General features: G+C 42.4%; 1 protein-coding gene and 1 pseudogene across 1 annotated transcript in view; one reads left to right on the forward strand and one right to left on the reverse strand.

The window, feature by feature from the left end:
- LOC126199269 (sialin-like) overlaps positions 1-20,748 on the forward strand; it is a 95,800-nt gene extending 75,052 nt beyond the window's left edge. The window contains exons 6-9 of the mRNA XM_049936078.1: positions 9,458-9,613; positions 9,697-9,826; positions 17,185-17,426; positions 19,383-20,748. Of these exons, the coding sequence (XP_049792035.1) occupies positions 9,458-9,613; positions 9,697-9,826; positions 17,185-17,426; positions 19,383-19,538 (684 nt within the window). The 3' untranslated portion in view covers positions 19,539-20,748. The remainder of the gene's footprint in view (positions 1-9,457; positions 9,614-9,696; positions 9,827-17,184; positions 17,427-19,382) is intronic.
- On the reverse strand, positions 16,547-16,664 carry LOC126199925 (5S ribosomal RNA; annotated as a pseudogene).
- Positions 20,749-24,911: the final 4,163 nt, after the last annotated feature.

Below are 24,911 nucleotides of genomic sequence, written 5' to 3' on the forward strand. Positions count from 1 at the left end.
ATTAATACTAGTAACATGGTCAAGCCGTGGCATTATTTGCGCACCATACACTTTAAACTGGCTTGTACAGCTTAGCTTCCCAGTGACTCTAATAATAACGTCGTTAGGAAGTAGTTCATTTCACAATATGGTTAAGCCCTCGTCCTTTGGTGCGAGATAAAACCATTCATTGTCTTGTATCTGCATCCAGATACTGTCGTTTAGTATAATATATTTTAGATTGCACTCTTTTGGAATTTCTCGTATTGGTTGTAGCATACGATCTTCACATTGCTCGTGATCATAAGTGGATATTAGAACTAACCTTTGTTTGCTAGTCTGATATCTCAGCGTGACTGTTTTACAGTGTAATTGGTCACTGGACTATAGCGCATACTGTCGTTTTGCATAATCGATAATTAGATAGTTTTTCTATGTAAGCGAACAACTTCTTTGCCTTGTCATACTCCGCGGGTAATGACCATATTCTACACTCCTGGAAATGGAAAAAAGAACACATTGACACCGGTGTGTCAGACCCACCATACTTGCTCCGGACACTGCGAGAGGGCTGTACAAACAATGATCACACGCACGGCACAGCGGACACACCAGGAACCGCGGTGTTGGCCGTCAAATGGCGCTAGCTGCGCAGCATTTGTGCACCGCCGCCGTCAGTGTCAGCCAGTTTGCCGTGGCATACGGAGCTCCACCGCAGTCTTTAACACTGGTAGCATGCCGCGACAGCGTGGACGTGAACCGTATGTGCAGTTGACGGACTTTGAGCGAGGGCGTATAGTGGGCATGCGGAAGGCCGGGTGGACGTACCGCCGAATTGCTCAACACGTGGGGCGTGAGTTCTCCACAGTACATCGATGTTGTCGCCAGTGGTCGGCGGAAGGTGCACGTGCCCGTCGACCTGGGACCGGACCGCAGCGACGCACGGATGCACGCCAAGACCGTAGGATCCTACGCAGTGCCGTAGGGGACCGCACCGCCACTTGCCAGCAAATTAGGGACACTGTTGCTCCTGGGGTATCGGCGAGGACCATTCGCAACCGTCTCCATGAAGCTGGGCTACGGTCCCGCACACCGTTAGGCCGTCTTCCGCTCACGCCCCAACATCGTGCAGCCCGCCTCCAGTGGTGTCGCGACAGGCGTGAGTGGAGGGACGAATGGAGACGTGTCGTCTTCAGCGATGAGAGTCGCTTCTGACTTGGTGCCAATGATGGTCGTATGCGTGTTTGGCGCCGTGCAGGTGAGCGCCACAATCAGGACTGCATACGACCGAGGCACACAGGGCCAACACCCGGCATCATGGTGTGGGGAGCGATCTCCTACACTGGCCGTACACCACTGGTGATCGTCGAGGGGACACTGAATAGTGCACGGTACATCCAAACCGTCATCGAACCCATCGTTCTACCATTCCTAGACCGGCAAGGGAACTTGCTGTTCCAACAGGACAATGCACGTCCGCATGTATCCCGTGCCACCCAACGTGCTCTAGAAGGTGTAAGTCAACTACCCTGGCCAGCAAGATCTCCGGATCTGTCCCCCATTGAGCATGTTTGGGACTGGATGAAGCGTCGTCTCACGCGGTCTGCACGTCCAGCACGAACGCTGGTCCAACTGAGGCGCCAGGTGGAAATGGCATGGCAAGCCGTTCCACAGGACTACATCCAGCATCTCTACGATCGTCTCCATGGGAGAATAGCAGCCTGCATTGCTGCGAAAGGTGGATATACACTGTACTAGTGCCGACATTGTGCATGCTCTGTTGCCTGTGTCTATGTGCCTGTGGTTCTGTCAGTGTGATCATGTGATGTATCTGACTCCAGGAATGTGTCAATAAAGTTTCCCCTTCCTGGGACAATGAATTCACGGTGTTCTTATTTCAATTTCCAGGAGTGTATATAATGTATATACATTACTATCCACTAATAGTACATTTAACAAATAGCTTAACGTATTGCCGGCTAGAAATACGTCTAAATCTAATATACGAAGTAATAGATATCCCTGGTCCTTGGTGAGTTCAACGGGAATTTTTTTGTCTTTCAAGTCATCTTTTATTAGCTCTAAATACCTGACTACTTATACTGGATTGATTAAATGTGGCACTAACAGAGCTTTCTGCACTTTCACAATTGCAGAGATCAATAAGTCGTATTCCCGTTCAAGTTCATTAACATTCCTGTAATCTATATTAACTGTTGGGTGATAGTTATGAGAATCAGAACCTGCTGTATCTTTTTGCTAGTACTATTCTCATAATTCTCTACGTGCATATTCAGTTTTCTTATCCCTTCTGCAATTATCTGAGTATTCTTGGTTACTATGTTAAGCGTTTGATTTAACCCTATCAGAGAAGCTCTTTCTATTGTTACTCGTTCTTTGGACAGCCGCAACAGCTCCCTCTGTTGCTCTTCTAGCACGTCTATTTTAGCGTTGAAGAATACTGTATCGCCCTTATCTAATGTACGGAACATCACTTTACTTGAATCTCCGATAACGTTTAATATTCCTCTTTTGGTCCTCGTTTGTTCATTCCTGGCCAACTGGTCAATCAACCCTTTCGGTCCTGTGATTTTGCCTACATACTACTTCACAGTTTTCTGTGTGTTCTCGCACTCTCCGGTGCTTATTTTCACCTGATTCAACTTGCTTATGCAATGTGCGATCGCCCTGTTGGCGAGCACCTATGCTTGCTCAAACTTTTCATGCAGCTCTAGGAGGTTAAAATATGTAACAACTCTCCAGGTTGTACTGTACAAGCTAACTATACCCTGGTTATCGTAATAAATCTCCGAAGCAGACTGAAATTTCTGTACTCGTATGTCCCGTGGCGGTACTTCTCGTCCTGCAGTGCCGATCTGCAAGATACTCCTGATAATGGCTTTTACCCACATTGCCGTCATCCCTGGCATCTGGAAGAAAAACGCACTTGTCACTCCTCTGCTCCTATATTTTCTGCCTCCTCCCTTCTTTTACATTATGGCCCTCTAAGAAACTTCCCTATTTGTCCCTAGTGAAATTCCTTTAGTCGATTGGCTTGCACTTTTATACATTTCGTTCCTTTGATCCTAATTGTAACGTTAGGTCCTTGCACATCAACCCCAGTAACTAGTCTTGCCACTGGCTATCTAGTTTCTTTGTTCGTCCCCTATGCATGCTCTCGTCATACAGCAATACACGATCATTCTTTCTTAATTCCTTCGGATTTTGCGTTTTGTCATAATAACTTATTTTCTCCTTATGTTCTTGTGTTGCTGTATGGGCTTCCTGGTGTAACATTTGCATCCAGTGTCGGAGCTCAGTCACATACCCCTCATAATTGTAGATTGCCTTTGCTGATTTCGTTTATAACCATTTGGGTAAACTGCACTTTCTGTCAAAAAACATCTCGAACTGGGTGTATCCCATTTTACTGTTGAGGGGTAGTGTTGTATACAAAACTTGTGAATGCAATCCATTCGTCCCAATTCGTCTGATCTTTATTAATATACTACTGGCCATTAAAATTGTTACCCCAAGAAGAAATGTAGATGATAAACGGGTATTCATTGCACAAATATATTATACTATTTGGGTGCATAGATCCTGAGAAATCAGTACCCAGAACAACCACCTCTGGCCGTAATAACTGTCTTGATACGCCTGGGCATTGAGTCAAACAGAGCTTGGATGGAGTGTACAGGTACAGCTGCCCATGCAGCTTCAACACGATACCACAGTTAATCAAGAGTAGTGACTGGGGTATTGTGACGAGCCAGTTGCTCGGCCACCATTGACCAGACGTTTTCAATTGGTGAGAGATCTGGAGAATGTGCTGGTCAGGGCAGCAGTCGAACATTTTCTGTGTCCAGAAAGGTCTGTACAGGACCTGCAACATGCGGTGGTGCATTATCCTGCTGAAATATAGGGTTTCGCAGGGATCGAATGAATGGTAGAGCCACGGGTCGTAACGCATCTGAAATGTAACGTCCACTGTTCAAAATGCCGTCAATGCGAACAAGAGTTGACCGAGACGTGTAACCAATGGCACCCCATGCCATCACGCCGGGTGATACGCTAGTATGGCGATGACGAATACACGCTTCCAATGTGCGTTCACCGCGATGTCGCCAAACACGGATGCGTCTATCATGACGCTGTAAACAGAACCTGGATTCATCCGAAAAAATGACGTTTTGCCATTCGTGCACCCAGGTTCGTCGTTGAGTACACCATCGCAGGCGCTCCTGTCTGTGATACAGTGTCAAGGGTAACCGCAGCCATGGCCTCCGAGCTGATAGTCCATGCTGCTGCAAACGTCGTCGAACTGTTCGTGCAGATGGTTGTTGTCTTGCAAACGTCCCCTTCTGTTGACTCAGGGATCGAGACGTGGCAGCACGATCCATTACAGTCATCCGGATAATGTGCCTGTCATCTCGACTGCTAGTGATACGAGGCCGTTGGGATCCAGCACGGCGTTCCGTATTACCCTCCTGAACCCACTGATTCCGTATTCTGCTAACAGTCATAGGATCTCAACCAACGCGAGCAGCAATGTCGCGATACGATAAACCGCAATCGCGATAGGCTACAATACGACCTTTATCAAAGTCGGAAACGTGATGGTACGCATTTCTCCTTCTTACACGAAGCATCACAACAACGTTTCACCAGGTCAACTGCTGTTTGTGTATGAGAAATCGGTTGGAAACTTTCCTCATGTCAGCACGTTGTAGGTGTCGCCACCGGTGCCAACCCTGTGTGAGTGCTCTGAAAAGCTAATCATTTGCATGTCACAGCATCTTCTTCCTGTCGGTTAAATTTCGCGTCTGTAGCACATCATCTTCGTGGTGTAGCAATTTTAATGGCCAGTAGTGTATAATGTCTTAGCATCTCGGTCAGGGTGTGGTGTGTATGCTCTAATGCTCTATTGGCCTGAGGATGATACGCTGTCGTCTGAATCTTTTCTATCCTTAATAACTTACAAACTCTCTTCATAGTATCTCCTATGAAATTACTTCCCATGTCACTCAACAGAGCAGTCAGAATCCCAAAGTTTAAAATTATGCTCTCCAATAATTTACGCGCGACTGTGTCAGCGTCTTTCCGATCGATTGGTTCGGCTACTACAAACTTCATGAGGGAACCCTGAAATTTCAAAATATACCTGCTTCTAGATTGGGTAGTTGGTAATGGACCTACTAAATCAATGTCGAATCTTTCAAAGATGAATTCGGGGGTCGGAGTTAGGCCTAATGGCTACTTAATCATATCTTGTTTTTCTGGAAACTTTCACACGTCCTTATGAATTTTTCTATGTCGGCTTTCATGCCGGGCCATGTACAGTACTGCTTTATTCGCTAATACGTTCTTCCCATTCCCTGATGTCAACCTATTGGAGATATGTGCATCTCCTTTAGTATTGCCAATTTATCGGCGGCGCTCAGGGCTGCTTCTCCGCTTATCCCGGTCGTGTCAGCTGGCTCTCCCTGGCTCGCTGCTCTGCTTGCCTCTACTGTCTCTGCTACCTCTCCATGCTCGTCTTCACGGGCGCGGCCTCTCCCTGTTTATCTCCGTCCTTGTCCTTCTCATCTGCAGCCTCCTCAGCCACTAGCTGTGGTTGTCTGTTGCCATCCATCACACTTTGAATACTTCATAACGTATCTGCAATGCGGTTTTGTTTACTCTCCTTATACAGGATCTGATAATCGTACTCTTCCAACTTCCAAGCGAAACATCGTTAGTCTTGACGACGTATCCGTAATACTTCCCAACCACACCAGTGGTTTATGGTCCATAATTATCGTTAACTTTCTGCCGAATAGATACGGTCGGAAGTATTTAACTGCCCACACTACCGAAAGCAACTCCCGTTCCACCATACTATAATTCAACTCTGCCTTGTTGAGCGTACGTGATATATACGCAATTGGCAAGTCCTTTCCCATTGAGTCTTGGCTCTGGTATGCGCCCAGCACGTACTTACTCGCGCTTGTAGTTACCATAAATTCTTTAATGAAATCCGGGTACTGTAGAATCGGTGGACTAACTAACTTCTCCTTCAGTTGTTGAAATGCTTCTTCCTGCGCTACATCCCAAACATACAGAACTCCTTTCTTCAACAGCTCGTGTAGGAGTTTTGCAATTTTACTAAAATTGCTCAAGAATCGTTGGTAATACCTGACCACTCCTAGGTATGCCTTTAACTCCCTAGTTGCCCTTGGTTGGGGATACTTCTCTGTCACTGCTTTGTGGGTTCGGGTTTCAGACCCTCCGCCATTAATATGTGCCCTAGAAAAGAAGAGAAACTCACATTTGCCAGCTTGCAACTTCAGGTTTGCTTTTTACAGACGGTCAGACACTTCCTTGAGTCGGGCATTGTGCTCATCTACTGACGTACCCAAGGCTACAATGTCGTCTAGGTATAGGAATACTTTATTGCCTTGTACGCCCATCAGCACTGTATTCATTAATCGTTGAAACGTGGATGGAGATGTCTTCAGCCCCATCGCCATCTTATTGTATTCAAAGTGGCCGGTAGATGAACTTAGCGCCATATTTTCCTGATCCTTTTCGTTTATCAGTACTTGGTAGTAACCTTTAGCGAGGTCTAGTGTTAAGAAATACTTTGCTTTCCCTAATCTATCGAATATTTCATCGAATCTGGGCAACGGGCAAACCATATTAAATGATATATCGTTTATTTTCCGATAATCGGCAACTACTCGCTACTTTTGTTTTCCACTTGCATCGTACTTCTTTGGAAATAATATGAGGGGAAAATTCCATGGGCTAGTTCAAATGTTCAAATGTGTTCGAGTTCTTAAGGGACCAAACTGCAGAGGTCATCGGTCCCTAGACTTAGACACTGCTTAAAGTAACTTAAACTAACCTATGCTAAGAACAACACACACACTCATGCCCGAGGGAGGACTCGGCGGGAGAGGCCTCGCAGTCAGTGACACGGCGCCTCTAACCGCGCGGCCACTCCGTGCGGCCATGTGCTACTACTTGGAGAAATTATGGCGTCAGCTAACATTCCCTCTATCTCTGTATGCAGCGCTTCTTGCTGCGCTTGGGGAATTCGATAAGGCCTTTGATTTATGATCTCGCCTTCCGCCTCAGTTATCGACAGAATTTGATGCTTTACTACAGTAGTGTGCGTGATTATGTCTCCCGGTAAATGAAACACATCATTTTATGCTAAACATAGCTCTTCTATTGCTACTCGCTCTTCCCAATTTAAGTGTGAGATACACATACTTTCTTTCAGTTAGCTCTGTCGGGTTTTCCTTCCTTCCGTCTTCTCCGGCTGTATACGTCGGATTTAATAACTGCTCGGGGGTGGAACTCTTTCTGCTAACACCTCCGGTGCAGTAACCAGATCTCTTGTTCCTTGGTATTCATTACAATTGTTATGCTCATTCCGTTCCGGACAGTCACTATGGCCTCTGGTATATAGACCTCTGGTCTAATTTCTTGTTTTGGGATTACCGCTTCGGTCCCTAGTCCTCTTGTCACTAGAACTTTTAGAAATCTTTCTTCTCTTGGCCCGATTCTTATTTCCCGAATGTCTTCTGGCGCTTGAAATATGTCACCCTCACTTGTATTGACGGTACTTTGCTTTTTCGGTCCTCTAGTTTGGCATTCGTTTCGTTCGCGCTTATTTCTTTCGGGTTTCGTACTAGCTTTTTGGGATGATGTGGGCGGCGGTCTGTTGGCTAGTTGAGCCCTCATTATCAACTCAGGACGGGCTGTTATCTTCTGCTTGCGGAGCGGATCTTGTTTCTGGGCGCGCGGCTGTCTTTGCCGGGATTTACCATAGTTTGTCACCTCCACATACCTCGCTTGCTGAGACACTCCTTCTCTGCCACTTTGTACGGCGAGTTTACCAGTGGTTGCCTCTTAGTATGCTTTTCATAATTCAACCCATTCGCACTGCACTCTCATGTTTCTACGGCCATAATCAAATACTACTTTATTCTTTTCCAGGAACTCTAGTCCCAACAACCTGTCAAATGGTAAATAGATACGATCATTTACGGCTTGCAATTGCGTAACCCAGTCAGCTCCTACCTTGGACCTCAATCGTATTGCCACAGGACCTTCTGTCCTAATTTCTACATTCACGATACTCCTTATTGTAATCGCCTTTCTGGGATCCCATTCCACATGATCTCTTAGAACCTTGGCCTTTATAAGGTTGAAATGCGCACCACCATCTATTAATAATTTTGTATCAGTGCCCTTTACATTCTTACTCTGTACCCACAAATAATAATTTTTTCCCGTGCAGTCAGCAGCTCTTATTATCCCTGACGCAGCGTAATGGGACTGCGACATTACGACCGCTGCTCGTTTCCCTGCACGTATTTCTTACGAATATTAAAATTAAAATTTAAAACAGTCTTGATCGCCATTTTTTATTGGAATGAGTGACCGGTTTCGACTCTTTCATAGAGTCATCTTCAGACTCCAGAGCGGTGGATGGACACTGCCAGACGAGTTCCGTCGACTCTCGACGCTTGTGTAACTGCACATGTTGTGCACCGTGACTCGTCTCTCCACACAACGTTTCTCCACTGTTCAATTGTCCAATATTTACGTTCCTTACACCAAGCGAGGCGTCGTTTGGCATTTACCGGCGTGATGTGTAGCTTATGCGCAGCCGCTCGGCCGTGACGTCCAAGTTTTCTCACCTCCCGCCTAGCTGCCATAGTACCTGCAGTGAATGCTAATGCATTTTGGAATTCCTGTATGGTGGTCTGGATAGATGTCTGCCTATTACACATTTTCAACTGTCGGCGGTCTCTGTCAGTCAACAGACGAGGTCGGCCTGTACGCTTTTGTGCTGTACGTGTCCCTTCACGTTTTCACTTCACTATCACATCGGAAACAGTGGACCTAGGAATGCTTAGGACTGTGGAAATCTCTCGTACAGTCGTATGACACAAGTGACACCCAATCACCTGACCACGTTCAAAGCCGTGAGTTCTGCGGAGCGCCCTATTCTGCACTCTCACGAGGTCTAACGACTATTGAGGTCGCTGACATGGAGTACCTGGCAGTAGGCGGCAGCACAATGCACCTAATATGAAAAACGTATGTTTTTGGGGGTGTCTGGACACATTTGATCACATAGTGTACCAAAACTTTTATTCAACATGCAATAACTGTTTATCAACATGACAAATCAACAGTTTACTACTAATGAACTCATAGTTCGGAAGAGAAACAGAAATCATATGAACTGTACTAGCGTGTTAAGTAGTGTGTATGTGTGTATGTGTGTATGTGTGTGTGGCGTGCGTGTGTATAACCACAGAACGTCTAAGAGGACTTTAAATTACAAATTCGATGTGACATGTTCAAATGAGATATTTTCAATTTTTGTTCCACGTACGTCAGTACTTTAGCATTTCTTAATATCTACAATTGCCAAAAAAATAATCAGAACCTTAATATAAATTTAAATGTACAGGAAGACCTCATCGGAAACCCTTGGCCAATGATACTGACGAACGCACCAATGTGGGTACACGCTTTTATCATGTTTGGAACAGGCTGGGTGTCCTTCACGTTGCTTTCAGAGCTACCGACATATGTGGGGAATATTCTCCACTATGACATTGACGATGTGAGTATATCGGCACTTAAATTATGCGGCCGCTACGGTACATGTAGAAATTATGTCAACACACTATCCTGCTTCTGTTTCAGGCTGGTCTCATATCGGCGCTGCCTTATCTCTTTGGGTGGATCAGTTGCAGCGTATACAGTTTCCTAACGCAAAAATTTACCGAAAAAGGCATGCGTGTTATTACTACCATGAGAATTTGGGATGCCGTAGGTAAATTGTACTTGAAACGTTATTAACATAGGTTTATGCGTAAATTACTTAATTTTCCGTTATCAGTAAAGTCGTTAACACCGACCAAACTGCTGACCCGTACATAATCAGGAATGATGGTACTGGTAAAGGTTCCTGAAGCCGATTGTGGTGTGAACATGGCCTCTTGCTCATCAGGAGCTCCGTGGGTATGCAAAATAGACTGACGCTGAATATACGACCCCAGATCACACAAAATAATACATTACACACATTAATCTAATGGTCTACTTGAAAAAGTCAACTGCCGTACACATCGGAAAATGTGATTTGATAAGTCCCTGGAAGGAAAAGTTTGGAAATTTTCAGACATACCAGCGGCTATACAGGGTGGTCCATTGATTGTGACCGGGCCAAATATCTCACGAAATAATCGTCAAACGAAAAAACTACAAAGAACGAAACTTGTCTAGCTTGAAGGGGGAAACCAGATGGCGCTATGGTTGGCCCGCTAGATGGCGCAGCCATAGGTCAAACGGATATCAACTTAGTTTTTAAAAATAGGAACCCCCATTTTTTATTACACATTCGTGTAGTACGTAAAGAAATATGAATGTTTTAGTTGGACCACTAATTTCGCTTTGTGATAGATGGCTATGTAACGCTGTAATAGTCACAAACATATGGCTCACAATTTTAGACGAACAGTTGGTAACAGGTAGGTATTTTAAATTAAAATACAGAACGTAGATACGTTTGAACATTTTATTTCGGTTGTTCCAGTGTGATACATGTATCATTGTGAACTTCTCATTTCTTAGAACGCACGCTGTTACAGCGTGATTACCTGTAAATACCACATTAATGCAATAAATGCTCAAAATGATGTCCGTCAACCTCAAGCATTTGGCAATACGTGTAACGATATTCCTCTCAAGAGCGAGTAGTTCGCTTTCGGTAATGTTCGCACATGCATTGACAATGCGCTGACGCATGTTGTCAGGCGTTGTCGGTGGATCATGATAGCAAATATCCTTCAACTTTCCCCACAGAAAGAAATCCGGGGACGTTAGATCCGGTGAACGTGCGGGCCATGGTATGGTGCTTCAACGACCAATCTACCTGTCATGAAATATGCTATTCAATACCGCTTCAACCGCACGCGAGCTATGTGCCGGACATCCATCATGTTGAAAGTACATCGCCATTCTGTCATGCAGTGGAACATCTTGTAGTAACATCGGTAGAACATTACATAGGAAATCAGCATACATTGCACCATTTAGATTGCCATCGATAAAATAGGGGCCAATTTTCCTTCCTCCCATAATGCCGCACCATACATTAACCCGCCAAGGTCGCTGATGTTCCACTTGTCGCAGCCATCGTGGATTTTCCGTTGCCCAGTAGTGCATATAATGCTGGTTTACGTTAACGCTGTTGGTGAATGTCGCTTCGTCGCTAAATAGAACGCGTGCAAAAAATCTGTCATCGTCCCGTAATTTCTCTTGTGCCCAGTGGCGGAACTGTACACGATGTTCAAAGTCGTCGCCATGCAATTCCTGGTACATAGAAATATAGTACGGGAGTAATCGATGTTGATGTAACATTCTCAACACCGACGTTTTTGAGATTCCCGCTTCTCGCCCAATTTGTCTGCTACTGATGTGCGGATTAGCAGCGACAGCTGCTAAAACACCTTCTTAGACGTTATCATTTGTTGCAGGTCGTGGTTGACGTTTCACATGTGGCTGAACACTTCCTGTTTCCTTAAATAACGTAACTAGCCGGCGAACGGTCCGGACACTTGGATGATGTCATCCAGGATACCGAGCAGCATATATAGCACACGCCCGTTGGGCATTTTGATTACAATAGCCATACATCAACACGATATCGACCTTTTCCGCAATTGGTAAACGGTCCATTTTAACACGGGCAATGTATCACGAAGCAAATACCGTCCACATTGGCGGAATGTTACGTGATACCACGTACTTATACGTTTGTGACTATTACAGCGCCATCTATCACAAAGCGAAAAAAGTGGTCCAACTAAAACATTCATATTTCTTTACCTACTACACAAATATGTAATAAAAATGGGGGTTCCTATTTTAAAAAACGCAGTTGATATCCGTTTGACCTATGGCAGCGACATCTAGCGGGCCAACCTTAGCGTCATCTAGTTTCCCCCTTCAAGCTAGACGAGTTTCGTTCTTTGTAGTTTTTTCGTTTGATGCTTATTTCGTGAGATACTTGGCCCAGTCACTATCAATGGACCACCCTGTATATGGAGGCTGAAAAGGCGAGTGAAAATTTGTACTAGTTCTGGGATTCGAACGATGGTCTCCTGCTCGCTATGCCGATGCACTAACCACGGCGTCACCCTGCCACAGTGCCTTTGTACCACTGCAAGCACTACCCTAGGATGCCTCCCTCCTCAATCCTAATTCCTATTCACCCCTCAGCCCACCTGGTATTCCCCCTGATCTTGAACAGCATTGCAGAGGCTCTTCAACTGTGCCATGGTGGCATAGTGCTTAGCACATCTGCCTAATGAGCAGCAGACCCGGATTCGAATCCCAGCCATGGTACAAACTTTCATTCGTTGCTTCGGTCTGCCTATACACAACACAGATGCTTGAGACTTGAAAAGTTTTGTGGAACCATATAGTTTCATTTGATTAAAACAACTATGGCTGGGTTTCAGGCAGAATCCCCCGTTTCGTTCGATGCCGAGGTGCGATTCCAATACAGTTGGAGAGCCTTCGCAATGCCATTCGAGTTTAAGTTGAATGGGAATTTGCATTGAGGAGGGAGGTGTTCTAGGGTAGTTTGTGCAGTTCAGCAAAGCCACGGTGCTAGTGGTTAGTGCATCTGCCTAGTGAACAGCAGCCATGTTCACGAATCCTGGCTTTAGTATAAATTTTCATCCGTCACATCAGCCTCCTTACATAGATCATCGTTGATGCGGAAATGAAAATGTCTCTAGAAGCATATAGTTTCATTTTATTACGATGGTCATTCTCCCTATGTAGGTAGGTACCATCGAAATATTTTCACACTCTGAGGAGAAAGTTGGTGATTGAAATTTCATAAGATCATGCCGCAACGACAAACGCCTTTGTTTTAATGATTTCCACCCCTATTCGCGGATCGTATCAATGGCACTTTCGCGGTAGAACTAAACGAGTTGCCGTTCATTGAAAACTTTCGACCTTCTCCGCCAATCTTTCTGACGTGGATCCCACACCGCACAGCAATACCCCAAATGAGGGCGGAGAAGCGTAGAGTAACCAGTCTCTTTAGCAGACCTGTTTAATTTTCTAAATCTTCTGCCAATAAATCGCAGGCTTTGGTTGACTTTCCCCACAACGTTATCTGTATGATCGTCCGAATTTAAAATCTTCGTAATCGTAATCAATAAGTATTTAGTTGAGTTTAGAGCCTTTAGATTTTTGTAATTTATCGTGTAACCGAAATTTAGCGCATTCCTTCTAATACTTGTGTGTCTGACTTCACACTTTTTATTGGAGTCAATTGCCACTTTTCGCATCACACAGACATCTTGTCTATATCAACTTTCAATTGGTTTTGATCTTCTGATTGATTTACAAGACGGTAAACAGTAACATCATAACTGTTTTGGCTCTCGTAGTTGTTTTGGCCATAATTATCACGTGGGCTCGATGCTCTGTATTCTGCAGGAGCACCGCGTTCCGAATTGTAATTTGCGTGTCCGTGCCAATTTCGGTTGTCTCTACCGCGACCATTCCTTCTAAAATAATTTTTATTTCCATAACGCCTTTGCTCTCGCGGTCCGCGATCTCTATTACTGTACTGAGAGTTCCTATGATCATAAAAATCATTTCTCTGGCGTCTATGATCTGTTTAATACGGTTGATGACGCATATCGCGCCTATCTTCTTCCGCCCTGCTCGCGTGAGGTTCGTCCGAGTTCCATACGCGTTTACGGTCACGCCGCGGATTATTATTTTCCCAATACTGATTACTATTATCTCTTTGTATGTTTTTATAGTTTTCAAATTCTAATTCTTGCAAAAGAGCTTCGAATGCCTCCAAGTCATCTTTACACCTACCTGCCAAAATTACGTGGCGTAATCTGATCGGCAGTTTTGTCAAACAGAAACGAATTAATTCCGACTGACTCTACGGATTCGTTAAATATGTGTTCATGCGCATCATGTTTTCAAAATATTGCACTGGAGTTGAAAATTTCGACTGCTCATAACTTGGCATCATAATGATGTAATGTTTTACACGATCTTGTGTAGTCTCTGACCAGTAAACAGATAAGAATGCGTGATAAAAATCACCATATGTGTGGCATTCACGTACTATTGAGTGCATTCTTGTTGCAGGCTCTCCTTCAAGATAACTGCAAATGAATTCCAGTTTGTGGCCAATTGGCCATGTTGGTGGTAAAGAATAGTCAAATTGTTGTAACCACTCTCGAGGGTGGATTTAGTGATTAGCATTCTGAAAAATTTTAAATTTCCTAACTGTGAGAAAATGCTTATAGTCAAACTCGTCATTTTTCTTAGCGGATGAGTTTTCTTTTACAGCATGACTCACGTTTCCTTCATTACGTCCCGCAAACGTGTCATATTCACGAGAAAAGTGGTCAGCATTTCCATAATTATCGCGCTCATTGTCGTTACCAATTTCGTAATTATCAGATCTACCAGTGTCATTGCTGCGATCGATCTTTTCTTCGATGCTGGCAAGCTGTTCCTGTATATTTTTACGTCACGCATGTTTTGCTGATTAATTGTCATCTGCCCTTGTTTAAAACGTTGCAGAGACTGAAATTCTTCGGTAAGCGCGATCGGTACCGCCTGAGTTTCATCTGACCTCGTTTCTAACCCGCTGTTCAGTTCCGTCACTTTCATGGATAATTCATCTACCTGTTTAGCTGCTGTCGTTAACTGAGTTTCTATCTTTGAAACTTCAATTAACTATTACACAATGCACCAACAAATTCAAAGACAAAACTGCTGAAATAAAATTTTGTGTTAATACAAAGCAGTGCGCAAGCGATCAAAATGCTGTGCCTCCACTAATGATTACTGTTGCGTAAGCTTGCAGTTGGCAGTAGAGATACGATGCATATCTAACTACGACTCATCCAAAAAAAAAAGTATCCTGGCAGGCATGTCGACAGGTGAAAGTCGCGAGCTCTATCTTCTTATCTCGTGTTTTCTACTGAAAATCTCGTGCTTGTACTCTTGTTAACTTTACTATTACAGAGATCGCCTAAACTTTATTTTTTTTTAATTGGTCCTGTGCGCAAAAGATAACTTACTTGGTCTTTCTGCTGCCACTGCTTGATCTGCTGCATTCCATTATTTAACAAAAACATATAAAAACCTATTATTGATTCTGAGTGCAATTCACGTTCTGTACGGCGGCTCCTGCTGTTGCTGCGGCTGCTGCTGCTTACTACAACTACATATAATTCAAGAGAAAGGGTTTGGTCAAATCTAAAGTCGATAAACGATAACCCAAATAAGTAATTCCTTTTTTTCAAAACTATATTCTGAAAGCGATTCTTTCTCATTCAATTAACAAAACGCTAGAAGCTCTTTGAATAATCGCTTCGTATGTAAATCTGCCTCCAGTGGCATTAAACTAATATTACAAATTAATCAAACTCTTGAGACAGACAGAAACACTTCTCAATTAAATACATAGTGAAACAATTCCCTGACAATTACAAAAGAAATCAATGACAAAATCAATACTTAATCTATTCGCCTAACGATGGTTTCCCTTAAGAATACAACTCCTATCATTATCAAAATTACCGTCTGCTGCTACGCACATACACAAACCCTTTTCTTTAAATTAATAAGCGCGCTGCATATTATAAAAAATATCAACTCAATACCAAATCCTGTGTTGCTGCTGGCGGACGCAGCTCGACGACGAACCCTCGCCCAACACACGTGCGCACCACAGCAGGCGGGCTCCTACACTGGCTACAAAACTGCCACTAGTTAATCCGTGCGCTGCGAAGCGCGACAACAATATCTGCGATTCCAGAGCTTGTGTATGCGCGCTGTAGCCAACCTTTAAATCCTAAGAGAGTATTGCCAGCTCTCATTGTGGGTCTGTAATTCAGCAGATTATTCCTTTTACTTTCTTGGTTATTGTTGTGATTTGTGCAACTTTCCAGTGTTTAGGTACAGATATTTCGATGAGCGAGTGGTTGTATAAGATTGTCAAGTACGGAGCTATTGTGCAGCGTACTCTGAAAGGAACATATCTGGTATACACCGTGGAGCGGAGGCCTTTGCTTTATTACTCCGAGGATATCTACTTCTAAGTTACTAATGTTAGCAGTTGTTCTGGAATATTTACTTCTTCTTCTTTGCTGAAGGAATTTCGACCATGTTTAATAACTCTGCTTTAGTTACATAACCACTGTTATCGCGCAGTGAATGTATCCATTGCATCTTGCAACTCTCTCTCACTCTCTCTCTCTCTCTCTCTCTCTCTCTCTCTCTCTCTGCCGAACAGGCCGTGAAGGCCCAAAGGCACCGACCGGCCGCCGTGTCATCCTCAGCCCACAGGCGTCACTGGATGCGGATATGGAAGGGGCACGTGGTCAGCACACCGCTCTCCCGACCGTATGTCAGTTTCAGAGACCGGAGCCGATACTTCTCAATCAAGTACCTCCTCAGTTTGTCTCAGAAGGGCTGAGTGCACCCCGCTTGCCAACAGTGCTCGGCAGAGCGGATGGTCACCCATCCAAGTGCTAGTCCAGCCCGACAGCGCTTAACTTCGGTGATCTGACGGGAACCGCTGTTACCACTGCGGCAAGGCCGTTGGCACGTCTTGCAACTGGTGTACTTTAAATACAACCATAATCTCCGTTTTGGTTTTCTGCCGGAATTCCTTCAGAATGTATGCTGCACTGTTGTAAGAGACAAACATCTCATATTATCCAACACACAAAAATTCTTTCCTTGCTTTGTTGCCACTGTGTCAAGGCATTGCACTTGTAACGCTATAATGTAAACTCAGTGAGTTTACAGTTCTATTCAGGCATCAGTCCTATTAGTACATATAATACTGTGGAAAATATAGAACTCTGAAAACGAATGAATAGTTTACGGTAGCCCTGAATATAAAAACCGACAACCTGCCACAGATGTGGTGAAACAACTTGAAGAAAAGTTAGTTCATAAAACATCAACTGGATACAATACATTAGCATAAAAATGCTAAATTGGTTATATAGCTGTAGATAGTCATAACTTCATGCCGTAAACCTAAAATCATAAGCAAATAATGCACAGTGTCACTTGGAAAGCTTCGCCACAGAAGGTGTTTGGTTTCTTCATTGACAGCGTGCATCGGCAGCGCGCTGTGCCTACTGGGAGTGACGCTGGTCAACTGTGACGTCACAGTGATCATCGTGCTGTTCGTGCTGACCATGGTTAGCCGCTGCGCCGTGTACGGCGGCTCCTACATGAACCACCTGTACCTCTTCCCGCAGGCCTACGGTAGCGCGGCTGGGCTCGCTCTGACTGCCTCCAACCTAACTGGTATCCTCACACCACTTGTCACCAGCGCCTTTGTTTCTGGCAGAGTAAGTTCATGCATCATTTGCCATTCACTGTACTCTTTTACATTTCTGTTACATCTTAAGTCAATTTCTCGTTGATAGGGAAGCTACTGTATAGAAGTTACGGAGCGTCTAAACCAGCAGTCATAAAAATTACTTCTCAGAGCAACTCGCAGGTACCGAACCTGTGATGGCCAATTGAGCCACCCAAGGTTAATTCAAGGACTGAGTTGTTGACTCTAATTGGGACCGATGGGAGTAGCGGCAATCAATTGGCGCTATGCGAGAGGCTCGAATGTCTCATCTTATTAAATTCTTGTAAGTTTGTATCCAATAGTGAGTTTTAGGTGGAGACCTACTCCTCTCCTCCCCATCCCCTCTCTCTCTCTCTCTCTCGCTCTCTCTCTCTTTCTCTCTCTCCTCCCCCTCCTCCTGCTTCTCTCTCTCTCTCTCTCTCTCTTTCTATTTCTATCTCTATATCTCTCTCTCTTCAAAGTTGCATTGTGGGGTGGCTGGCTCTTCTTTGTTCCTGAGCAGTTTATCGTCACTGTCCTTTTCTCCACTACTTCCTAACTGCTCTCCGCCAAGCCAAATGGCTGGGGAGCAAAATTCTGGTGTATCGACTCCTTTTACGAGCATCTGACAACCGTGCAAACACCCCTTTACTTACAATAGCTTTAGCTTTCGAAATAAATTTCATCTCATACAAAAAGAAGTTAAGTGCTAAGTTGTCAAGTTTATTTCGGTCAATGCCGTCAAAAAATGGTTTGATGGCTAATTGCCCTTTCTTTGGCGACTTGTATCGTTCTTTCATTTCTTTCAGAACAGGCTGTAATGTGGGTGTTTGCAGTAAAATTAGCGACTCAGTTTAGTTCTTACTGCTTACGGAATCACATTTATTGTTAATGTGCCTACCTCTAATAATCGAGGGTTGTCCAGGAAGTAAATTCCGATCCGTCGAGAAATGGAAACCACTGGGAAAATCCGGTAAAGCTTTGCACAGATTTGTTGGGCAGTGTCTCTAGTATTCCCGTCGATCGTGTCGCTTCGCTCGTTGCAGTTTTGAGCGAACAGTGAGCACGTTAAGATGCGTATGGAATAGCGTCTCCCGCCAAGTATGAGGGCCTGGTTAGAGATTTCGCCTGTGTCATGCAGTCCACACAACACAACTGTCGAGCAGTTCCTTCTTCATGCCAATTCTCCGCCGCACAGTGCAGGGGCAATGAAGACGCTCCTGCAGCGTTTCCGATGAGAAGTGTTTCATCACCCACAAGACAGTCAGTAATTGGCTCCCCCTGAGTCTCATCTCTGCTCACAAGAACCGCTGGCTAAGAAGACAAAATTTTTCCACAGACAACGAGCGGCAGACCAGTGCAGTTATCTGGCCGAAAGCACAGGCGGCTGCTTTCTATGACGAGGATATTGGAAAGTTAATACAACACTACGACAAAACACGAAGTTGGAGCAGCGAATATGTAGGTGGAAGGTGTATATAACTGTTGCAAATAAAACGTTTCTGGTTTTCACTGTGATTTCCATTTCGCGACCGATAGGAACTTACTTTCTGGACAACCCTCGTAAATAACACATTTGTGTAGAGATTCAGTACTATTTCGACTTAACGCACCTTTATCTCAGTTGTCTGTACGTATTATAAATATACTCTTACATTCATTGATATTTTTATTCATTGCGTAATAAATAACTTGCTCCAGAATTATTTTCATATTATCGTTCCATTTCATTCGTTCGAGGGTCAATTTCAAATGACAATTGATGGATGATCAGTTGGCTGTGTTGGAAGTGGAGACTTTTGTTTAGCAGTAACACGCAAAAATTAATAATAAATCATTTCATACAGGTCGTGGCAGCCAGTTCTAACAAGCTCTAACGAATATTTCTTGCCGGTTAGGTGTTACATCATGTATTCAACATACATTCAGACTTAATGTCAATCATTGTTTGTTTACGCTGTTACAGCAAACTGTGCAGCAATGGAAATATGTGTTCTACGTATCAATGGGAATGGCCACATTACCTTACGTTTTCTATCTCATTTTTGGTTCTGCTGAAGACCAAGAAACCCCATGGATAGAAAAGAGAAAAATGAAGAGGAAACAGCAATGTGTACCATAAATAAACTTGTGAAGTGTCATCTGAGGAATGTTTAATTCTATTTCGCGTACAAAATACTCTGAATATTCTCTAATATCCAGAGAAAGATGAACACCAATGTAGCACTGAATAGATTACACGCAGAAAGCGTGATGAATTATTGTTGCATCTCATTCCTATATTTCACGTTAACTGCAATGTTAGCACATAGAGAATAACGGCCTAGAACGTTGTTGGCTTGTATCTCCCAACCAGCGAATAGCTTTATTCTAATTCATTATTTAACGAGAAACGCGTTGAGGTGAAGAAGAGGAATAGCTGAAATGGATCAGAGTGACGTTGAGAAAAAAACGTCGACAAATCGTAAATTTGTGATGTTACCAAATAACTGTGTAATTTATGTCTCTTATTACTTATTAAATAAGCCACTCACTGCTCCGTTAACCGCAGAGGTGGCTTAAGACCAAAGTGTATGGTTGTCTTGAAACGGCATACAGCCAACGTAAGTCTCATACGCTTTCACTACCGTAGGCTTTTCGACCATACATTACCCCTACAGGTTCGACTGATTGAACTTTTATAAAGGGTGGCCAAAATAAAATAGCTACTATTTTGGACATATCGTGACGTCTTTATCGAAAACGAAAAAAAAAGGTTAGAAAGCTATTCGAAACTTTTTCAAATGTCTAAAAAGAAAACTCAGACAATAGATAGGTTCTAAGAATGTTCAACAAATTCACAACACTGGTCAGCTGTGCAAGCAAGTAGGAATTAAAATATTGTCGTGTCGCAATGCTCTCACAAAGGATCCTTCTTTTCGTCTCAACAAATTTTCTGTTGCGCATAGGCAAAAGTTTTCAGACTAAGCCACACATGTTCAGTTCTGCCGGTGGCTTCTGAATGCTATCGGCATATTTGAATCCTCACTTATTAATTTAATTAGATGAGGCCTGGTTCGAAAAATCTGGATATGCGAACTCAGAATACGCGACGTAATGCACAAAATATCCTCACCTTTAGGTTGAGCAGCTGTTGTATGATATTAAGATTGCGGTTTGGTTCGTATTTCCGGATCAGTTTTATTTTGGTCACCTCTATACTTTCCCTGTGTGATGTAATTGAGGCGGCATGTAAAAGTACACTGAAAGATGGAATCAGGACCATGTGATCTGTAATTTTTGTATGTAAAATAAATCAAGGTATTGTCTGTTTACATGAAAAATATAAAGAACTGAGCGTAATACTTTCTGAGCATTTTCTTTATACCTTCCTAAGACTATACTCCCAAATGTCGTCTTTGAACGCATCACTCATAGCTGTACTTGTCTTGCGGATTGTGTACAATATCTAGCTATGGGGTAAGCATGTGAAAAAAACGTTCTGTAAAGTAAGACCTATTACGTTTCAGATAGCTATTATGATTTTCAAAATGCTTTGTAGTTCAGCAAATATTCGTGATGATAACCAATTTCAACGTCTGCATGGTGAGTTTAAAAACCATATTGCCAACTCCTGATATCTAAGGCACACTCTCTTTACGATTTATTCAAGAATAAGACCAAATTTCTTGCTGTCCGGCTTAGTGGGTGCTGCTAAATAAAATAACAACCTTAACATTACAAGTCTTAAACCCACTCCTATAATTATTTTAGATTTCCTAACCAATTTCAATTTGTGACTGGCATATTAAAGTGATTCCATAAGGCTCAGTCAGAAAACAATCTCTCTTTTTTCTCATGATGTATGTCCAAATGTCTTCGTACATTACAGGTTTATTTACATTGCACTTATTCCTTACCACCATTAATGACTGTGTTGAAAAATACTAATAGCCAAGGTAAGGAAAAGCTTCAGAAACGTACATCCTTAATTTCTTACGCCATTAATTGGTCTGTCCATGGTATCGCATTCTGAATTGTGTGTATGGATGTGATTTTTTTTTTTTTTTTTTTTTTTACTGTCATCAGTCTTCTGACTGGTTTGATGGGCTCCGCCACATTCCTCTTTTATATCAACTTCTTCATCTGAGAGTAGCACTTGCAACCCACATTCACAACTGTTTGCTGAATGTATTACAATCTCTGTCTTCGTCAATTGTTTTTGCCCTCTACAGCTCCCTATAATACCATGGAAGTCAATTGATTGGCGACTCCATGGAGTGTTCTGTGCACCACGACCAGATAATGGATATAATTAGAAGGAGAAACAGCATTGATCGTATTTTTTGGTTTCATTATCCGCAAAATCGATTTTCGGTCACTTAGTGACCATCCTCAGTGCTGTAATATACAATTAAAATTGCTTGTTGATACCAGTGCCTACCAATTTTAATTGTATATTACAGCGCTGAGGATGGTCACTAAGTGACCGAAAATCGATTTTGCGGATAATGAAACCAAAAAATACGACCAATGCTGTTTCTCCTTCCAATTATAACCATGGAAGTCATTTCCTGATGTCTAACTAGGTATCCTATCATCTTGTCCATTCTTCTTGTCACTGTTTTTCCTTTCTTCTCCAATACTGTGCAGAACCTCCTCATTCCTGACCATATCAGTCCATCTAATTTTCAACATTCGTCTGTAGCACCACATCTCAAACGCTTCGATTCTCTTCTGTTCCGGTTTTCGCACAGTCAATGTTTCACTCCATTAATGTAGTAGCTGTGTCTGCAGTAAATGAGTTTACCTTATGTAAGGCCGGTAAGTAACTAGTCGTAATTGTAATGAAAAAACACTGAACCACAGCAAAATATTTTAATTTCAGGTGATGTAAAAATGAAAGTTCAGTATTTCACAGCTTTTACCAAGTGGAACGAAATTTAAGGACGCAAAACATGAAAGGGGCAGTGCTTTCATAAATTCTGTAGATGTTGCATCATTTAAAATCTGCAACAAGACTAATGCACCCATCCCCTTTTAAAGGAAGTTTATTGTAAAGACTGTTTTGAAGATTATTCGCAGAAAAATAATTTAACGTTCCATAGAAAATGCTGTGATGAAAATAACGAAATAAATGAACACGATCAGCGGTAGCATAATAATTTCATGTTGCTGTGCATCTATTAATGCTTACCAAATATTTGGAGGCTGAAACCAGAATAAATTTGATAATTCCTACACAGACATTACCGCAAAATAGGTGTTTTTCGCTGCTGTTTAGAGTACACTGCGCCTTATGTGTCTAACGGAAAGGTAATAATTCTACAGAAAACGAAAATTAACTGAAGAGATGAGTAGATAGTTGTTGCTAATAAATCACACTCCTACAGACCTGTCATTTTCATCTCCCTTACTTTTACTATGGCTGTATGCTTTGTTAAGGAATTGGCTACCGTGTTGTGAAACTACACACATTACTTTACGTCTAGCTTCTGCCAAAATTATTAGGTTGGTGTTCAAATACTGGATATAACCACATAACACAGCTGAAGTGCCGCTGGAATGACAAACATAAACCTCCATTTAATAATGTTTCGCTGTAAAAATGAAAAAAAAAACTTTACCATCACTGCATTCTTCATATGCTATTGAATAATTTTGATCAGAGAGCATCATTCCGCCTAAGAAAACATTGTTTTTCCAACATATCAGCAAATAAGTACCATCACAAAATAAAAGCCATTAAGGTTACTATTACTAAGTGAAAATCACTTTTATATATGGTAAGGCCTTTGTGAAAATTAGGAATGTCGTTGTTATGTCTACAGTACTACTGCTGATTATACGGCAAACAAACATTAAAAATTACATGATTTCATGTTCCACGCTGAAAAAAACGCTTACACATCGGAAAAACAAACACGGAGTAGCTGCCCAAAATTGAATGTAACGCCGCGTTCGAACGTGTATAGTGATGTGCAATAATATTCTGTAATATTACTGAAGTTCTCTCTAAACTACACAGTAAAAACACGTAATAAGACTGTGCAATATTTAATCTGGTTCGATATATTGGACGATTAAGCTGCCACTGCTGCGGCAATTGCTCTACTTTGTTGTATGTAGAAGGAGAAAGATGGAATTGCTATAAGGAGCGCCAAAATTCATTCACGGAAGCTTGTAGATAGAATTGATGTTGAAAGTGAAATGATTGTCAGAACTCTTTATACATTGATGATATAACATTTGATACATTACTGGAAATAGTTGCCACTACGAACAAAAAACACACCCTGCAATCATGCAGTTCCAGCAAGTCAGCGTTTATCTGTTATGCAGCGACATCTTGCCACTGGCAGTTCTTTCGAATACTCGAATCTTACAAATCCAATTTAATTATAATGTATTATGTATCCAGCAACTTACAAGAATCTTGCTCATTTTTCCAGTTTTGGTATTCATCTATGTGAACATCCCATTCGTACATTTCGATACACTGTAATATGAACCATATTTCTCCTTGCTTAGAACTATATTTAGTAGATAAATACAAACGAAGCACGCAGGAACTGGCAAGAATATTGTCAATAGTACCCAAGGACGACACAATATTTCTCGTTAAATGAATTCGCAGTTGCGAATAAGGACTACCACCAGCACAGGTAGTGCAATACAACACAAAATCTTTGCACCTGCTCAACATTAGTGAACACCCTCTAATCCTACACAGTACACTTTCTACATTACTGCACATCTGGAAATAATGAGCAATAATACTGGCGTCTAGAGGCAACTTAACTATAGCTTCTTCTTACTATTATCAAGCAAGACAAACAGAAAATCAATTGGCCAGTATCACCGCATACAATGGTGGATCACACATGTACTGACTTCGAATTGCTCAATAATTTTCGTTCTCATATTTCCATGAAAATAATTTTGAAAACTACAGAGGATTGTATTTAGTATTTGGAAGCAATGCAAGAAAAATAATATCAAAGGCTACAGAACGAAGAAGAACCAGAAAATATGAGATTGGCGCATTACTCTGTTATCTTCGTAATGATGATGCACTCTGAATTATTACATGACAATAATGAATCTATAATTTCGCACTATGAAATACTGAGGGAACGTTTAAAACGTTATTTCATTAGCTCTTGGTCATCTGCGAAGGGTGGAATACTTGATATAAGATAAAGCAAAATCACGGATTTCGTGCTGCTGGCGTCTATGACTGCCGATTTTACTGACAAAATAATTATTTCTGGAGAAAATTTTCGTTTTATTCTGTGTAAAAATGTTACAAACAATGTATGCAAACTCTTTAATGTTAGAAGCAAGTAAGAATGAAAGGAATTTCAACTGGAAATAATGAATTTGCCACACATTTGAACTATATCAAACTTCAACTAGTTAATTATGAGATGTCGTCTGTCCAGCATCGAAAGTTATCTTGCTAGCTAGGAATACCTTACGCTGTAAACCTAAGTAAGTAATCTTATTGATCAGC

The sequence above is a fragment of the Schistocerca nitens genome, chromosome 8 (genome assembly GCF_023898315.1).
Source record: "Schistocerca nitens isolate TAMUIC-IGC-003100 chromosome 8, iqSchNite1.1, whole genome shotgun sequence".
In the NCBI taxonomy this organism is placed as follows: domain Eukaryota; kingdom Metazoa; phylum Arthropoda; class Insecta; order Orthoptera; family Acrididae; genus Schistocerca; species Schistocerca nitens.